Source organism: Anneissia japonica, unplaced genomic scaffold (assembly GCF_011630105.1).
Source record: "Anneissia japonica isolate Jap-2015-1 unplaced genomic scaffold, ASM1163010v1 scaffold287754_len4335492_cov202, whole genome shotgun sequence".
In the NCBI taxonomy this organism is placed as follows: Eukaryota; Metazoa; Echinodermata; class Crinoidea; order Comatulida; family Comatulidae; genus Anneissia; species Anneissia japonica.
In genome coordinates this window covers 4,014,646-4,020,699 of record NW_022705543.1, presented here as the reverse complement: position 1 = coordinate 4,020,699, position 6,054 = coordinate 4,014,646, and the positions used below count along the sequence as shown (strand labels likewise).

General features: G+C 36.8%; 1 protein-coding gene across 1 annotated transcript; it reads right to left on the bottom strand.

Annotated features, from left to right (window-relative positions):
- Positions 1–517: 517 nt before the first annotated feature.
- On the bottom strand, positions 518–4,205 carry LOC117105768 (homeobox protein Nkx-2.5-like). Its single transcript, XM_033247046.1, has 2 exons — positions 3,722–4,205; positions 518–1,604 (listed from the first exon to the last, which is right to left on the bottom strand). Exons 1-2 carry the CDS (start codon positions 4,035–4,037, stop codon positions 1,069–1,071), a joined length of 852 nt encoding a protein of 283 aa, XP_033102937.1. The 5' UTR covers positions 4,038–4,205; the 3' UTR covers positions 518–1,068.
- Positions 4,206–6,054: the final 1,849 nt, after the last annotated feature.

Genomic DNA, 6,054 nt, shown 5'->3' with positions numbered 1-6,054 from the left:
GATGGCTATGTGCGCTATATAAAACTACACTATTATTATTATTATTATTATTATTATTATTATTATTATTATTATTATTATTATTATTATTATTATTATTATTATTATTATTATTATTATTGTTATTATTATTTTAAGCGACGCTCGACCACACCTACTTTGCTCTCATCGGGGAAATCTTTCCCTTAGTCGGGGCATCGCCCCCTCCCCCGTCGGGGACTTCGGACCCCCTTCCCCCCGTCGAGCAAATCCTGGCGCCACTCCTGGGTATTAATAGAAGCTTACTGAAACCTACAATTTCCAAGGGTCCTTTTTCAAATACTGTAAAACGTCAGCATTTTTACACAACTTAAATGCAGCACCTTTGCGCATTCACCGAATGTCTCTATAATAAGTTCTAAAGTAGGCGTCCACTTTAGAACACTTTGGACAGCCTTACAACAACAAAAGTACAGATAGTCATTATGTAATTTTATAACATTTATATTTATTATCTTTAATTAGCAACAATGTCGGTCAAATTACCGGAAATACATAACTTGAGAGCACTTATAAAACTACTTAATACTTATAAACTATTATTAATAATGGTTTTCCAAAAAACTGCTTATGTTGTAACTAGCCGTATCTACCAAAGTAGATGTGGTAGACGAGTCGTCTACCACAAGCCATAATCTTAAAAACCTTTTTTCTAATAATTATTTACTGACAGTAGCTAATTGTTACGCTAAATTAAAATAATTATTTACATCGTTTTATTTTAAACTTTTCCTCCTAGATCGAAGCAGTCAGCATGTAGGCCTATAGCATTATCAGTCTTTCAAGTTTCCCGTGTCGGGCCAAAATATGTGATGATAAGATTGAAAATATTCCTCCCAGTGACAGACAAAATTAGACTACACATTAGAAACACGGACAACATCCGATGTAGACTTTCTTTGTTCTGGCTCGCGCCCATCGCGTTATTGGGTAATATAAGTATGATTGACCAACGCCCCACCAAACACACACACACACACACACACACACCCGACTTCGTCCAATCTCTGTGTTCAACATTGCCAACTCCTACCATGGTCTGAGGTCTTGAATCGGCGACTGGATATAGTTGCATTGAGGTGACATGGTCTGTTGGCTTGAGGTACCATACGAAAAATGTGAACCATACGGCGATGGGCAATTCATGTCCATAACGTATTGGGGGGTGTTAAAGTTATAAGGGGGCGGAGAGGTGAGGCATGAACGCCCATCGCGGACCAGAACCGGTACAGGTACGCGGCGAGATGGTAACTGACCATGGTCTTCTAGCTCCAAGTTTCTATCCTGGCGCTGCCGTTTGCATTTGTATCGTCTGTTCTGAAACCAAATTTTTACCTGGGTCGGCGAAAGCTTTAGTACCTTTGCGAGATGATCTCTCTCGGGTGCTGATAGATATTTTTGCTGTTTAAAACGTCGTTCAAGTTCAAAAACTTGGGCCTGGGAAAATAGTACCCTTGGTTTGCGTCGTTGTCGAGGTTTTGTTGGCTTAATTGGGTCCACATCTTTCGTCAGCTTCACGACAATATCCCGTTGAGACATTGAATCTAGATGACAAATTTCATCAGCTGTAGGTATATTAAGTAAAATGGTAGAACCATATTAACATCATCAATGTTAATAAATAAAATAATAATAATCATCCTGTCTTTTTATTGACAATGCTTCAAGGAGAAAGGGATACAGTATACATTTAATCTCTGCTTTAAATGTGAGTCTAAGTGCTAGTATTGTGTATCAGCATTGGGGAGCGTCAAATCAATTGCCTCCCAATCGGATTCGAATTTTTAACGAAACCCAAGTGGTTTAATAGACACCTGAGGGGTTCGAATCCCCGTTGAAGAGACATGTTTTACAGTGGTAGATTCCTCTTCTTTACGTTACAAGCAGTGACGTATCTAGAAATCTTTAAGTGAGGGTGCTCTCTTATACACATCTAGATGTGTATAAGAGACAGGTTTGAGGAGATTTAACTCGCAAAATAAGGTAATTTTAGGTGACTTTAACTACTTGACCGGGATTTTAGGGGGGGGGGCGAATGGGGTGTGCGAGTGATTTTTGGAGGGGCGCCCCCACCCATGATACGCCACTTGTTACAAGTTATATGGTATACAGTAAGGGCCTACATAAAGCATTACCGCCAGACGGTTTACATATTTATTGTTTAACGTTTCTGATAATATGTGTGTACATAGACCACTATTCCCTGACATAGACCTATATAAAATAGACCTATATATAAGGGAGAATAAATCGGAAATACAATTTGAAAATAGTATAATATAGGCCTAGGCATAATGACAAACATAGCGGGTGCCTCTATATACTCCATGTATATTTGTATAAGTCAAATTGTTAGCATTGCTAGCATCATCTATACACTAAGTTGTTGCAACTTCAAGTTGGTATTGAGATGTTTATTTGAAAACTCTACTCGAGGCTTAACAGGTACTTGAGCTATGAGCACCAACTTCAACTGTGCTCTCAATTCGGTAAAAATAAAGAAAACACAATGAATACTATTTTTCGGCACGCAATGATTTGTTTCAATACGTTCATACCGATGTTAGTTTTCTCCTTGAAAACCAAACACAAGCCAAAATGCAGCACAATTCTGCAAGAGGGGTTTACAATTCTGAAAGCAAATTACTATAATTGGTTATAGACAGGACCGGATTAAAAGGCTGTGGGGCCTGAAGCTGTAATTGCAAGTGGACCAAATAATCTGTGGCTAAAACACAAAACCAGATTTTCGGTGATTTTTCTTGGGGTGGGGCCTATTTTTCTCCCATCGGAGCCTATGGGCCTGGGGCGGCGCCCCAAAAGCCTCTAAGTTAATCTGGCCCTAGTTATCTGATAGGTCTAAACAAATAGTCATTATTGAATACCGATAGGCCTATAGATTGTATTATGAAGCAGGCCCCGATTATTTAATTATAATTTACTGGTATAATGTGAGTATAACCCATTGTTTCGAGTAGAGTTAGGAAACAGGCAAGATCCCAATTGGTATGCTACCGAGACACCACTCGAAAGCAGAATGCATGTGTTCATAACTTTTATATGGGTTGTGCACAGAATCACACCATACGTCTCTTCCTGAAGACGGTGAGAAAAACATGTCTCACGGGAGCAGTCTGTCAGACGGTTAAGTAGGCCTATACTTGTTTGATGATGACCCCCAATTAAACATAAATGGTACCGTACTACTTGTGTTCAATAATTGTTCCAAATGTACAATAGTTGATAATTTTTCCTCAGATTCTACCACTACAGTATTTCCAAATCAATTTCGAATATTTGTATTAAACAATTTGTCTTGTATAAGGCCTTCGCAATGTGTGTGGTTATACTTTATAGGGTCGCAAAATCTGAGGAAGTAGCGATGTAGAAAATTTGATACCGGTAAGTTTGTAGAGTAAATGATCAGTCTTGGGTTCAATATTCAATCGGTCAACGCGTTTCTCAAATATTAATAATAATAATAATAATAATAATAATAATAATAATAATAATAATAATAATTATAATAATAGTAATAATAATAATAATAAAATAATAATAATAATAGAGTAGGTTTCCATAAAATTTTAAAAGTAGAATATTTTATATAATACTTTAATCATAAGCCTATAGATAACTTAGATTTATGACATGACAGGGGAGTGAATAATATGGTACGTACCTTGATCGCATGTAGATGACTGATCCTGAACCTTATATTTTTCCGGCATTTCTCGAATCTCATGGATATAGGGTGAGTAAACGGATGCCGTGTTGGTATCCATGTCCGTGCAATGGCTACTGTGGACTTCTTGCTGGAAAAGTGATGTTGCGTGTGAATAGTCAACGAAAGGGAACTGGTACAGATGCTGCTCTGCTAAATTCAAGATATCTTTCACCGAGAAAGGTGTATTATTTGCAGTTGCTATGGAAGGCGCTTGAGTGTAAGTGGTCATCAGGTGCGGGTTCTTGAACTGATCGGAGCTGTCGAAATTCATGTTCGTTTGCTGGAGTTCTTTCTGTCCTCTCTACTTAGAAGGTACCTAGGCCCTATAATAATTTTGTAACGAAACTTCCTCAAGTTATTGACAGATCGATTGCCGCGGGTGTTTTTGTTAATGTTGTAGGTGCGGCATAGATCACAGATTGACGTATTGCAAAGAACAAGGAAACCTAATACTTTAAAAGTTGGGAGGTCTTGTACGGAGCTTTAGATAAGGAGTGATTACGTCACGGAGATCTCTCGGCGTGATTGGTGAAATATTTAAAAGGAAACTTGCATTGTCAACCTGAAACGCTCAATCAATTACCAGGCGGGTCGACGGGTCTTGCTTGGAGGTTTTTGGAGCCTATCTTGTCAAATTTGTTTAAAACTTGCGACCCTACGTTTACATAAGCAACGAATGTTTGGGCCTGTAAACCGCCAGTGAAATTTTACTACAAAGACCAGGGTATACGGCGCAGGATGATTTCGTGAGACGTACAGTATACACACCAGTAATTCGCTGCTCATCAGGCAATTTGATACTCAAAATTAGCATCAACATTTATACTAAACATCTTACTTTGCAATTTAATGAATCTCTCGTTATATTCGTCGCAGACAGGAGAATGTTTCGTACAAACATTTCTTATCTAGAGAGAAACAATTCACTGACATAGAGATAGCCATTCGACCCTTGTTTACATGGACTCCACCAACCAAACTGGCAATGCCCTTGCTCCTTATCTGTTCTATGACTGCTTCCGACGCTATGGTGTAAACTCTAAACATATTGGAGACACAAAGTATGCCTGGATGTCCCAATATCTTGTTATATCTCGCCTTAATTGCATGCTTCGAATAGTGATTTTATTCCGTGACTTTGTTATCGGTAAGTGAAGATAATTTGAATGAAGCGAATCAATGGAAAATGTAAATAAACGTAATAAAAATTCAATCTCATTTAAGGCTTTCGGCCGGAATATTTTATGTTTCAAATCATACTTGTTTTAAAATTTTATTTCAAACCTATCTATACAGGTTGTGGTGGTGATTTACAGTATGTTACCGTATAATCTGTTTTACAAGGTCCTGTTTCACTTGAAGACTGATAAAACTAGAAAAGGATAAGCAATTATAAAAAACATGACTGTATACACAAAGATATATTTCATTGCAAAAAAATCATTATTTATTATTCTAATTTAAGAGCCTAATACCGGTTAGAACAAACAAATGTAATTTCAGTTTTGTTCCACACACATTACTTTTGTATCGGAGAACATGTGGTAATGTTTCCAAGCTATCAACTGTAAAACTCAAGCTCCTAGAGAGTTCAAGTTGCCCAAAGTCGCAACAAAGCGGTCTCGTGACTTCATTTCATATCAAGGGGTATTTGGCAAGTGGCGAAACCCCCTCTGCGAGTTCTCCTCCTCAAAACTATTCTAGGCTTTATTCAGTACTCAGTATATTGTTTATTTTTTTATGTCTCCCTTATTTATATACCCCTATTTTATAGTGTCATGATTGTTGTTATTGTAGGCCCTATTTTCTCCCCCCTCTTTAATGTTTTTCAATTTTGTTACATTTTCCGATTGTTTTTTTAATGTTGTAACGTGTCCTCCTGCTTTATTATTTTAACTAATTTAACTGGAGTATTTTATATATTTTAAACATTTTCAATATTATTACTTTAAATTTGTCTGTACATTTCAAATTTTCCAATATTATTTTAAACATTTTCAATATTATTACTTTAAATTTGTCTGTACATTTCAAATTTTCCTTAAATTTGCAATAAAGTTATTTTGAATTGAATTGAAAAGGGGGTGTGTTCGGCGGTTTAAATAATATATTTACATTTAGCTAAAGTATGTTTGTCACAGAATAATGATAGACTGCGCAATGGACGTCTGGTTATTTTTTAACACAAATTTACTATCATTGCAAGGTTGACCAATCTGTGCGATTTAAATTTAAAAACCAGCATATAAAGAAAAGGTTAACGCTTTCAACGAACGAGTTATAGGCCT

What these genes read in the sequence shown, in the direction of transcription:
- LOC117105768 (XM_033247046.1), bottom strand. Translation starts at nt 4,037, where the DNA reads ATGAATTTCGACAGCTCCGATCAGTTCAAGAACCCGCACCTGATGACC. An exon ending in GTCATCTACATGCGATCAAG is followed by an intron (nt 1,605 to 3,721) that starts GTACGTACCATA and finishes ATATACCTACAG; the next exon opens with CTGATGAAATTTGTCATCTA.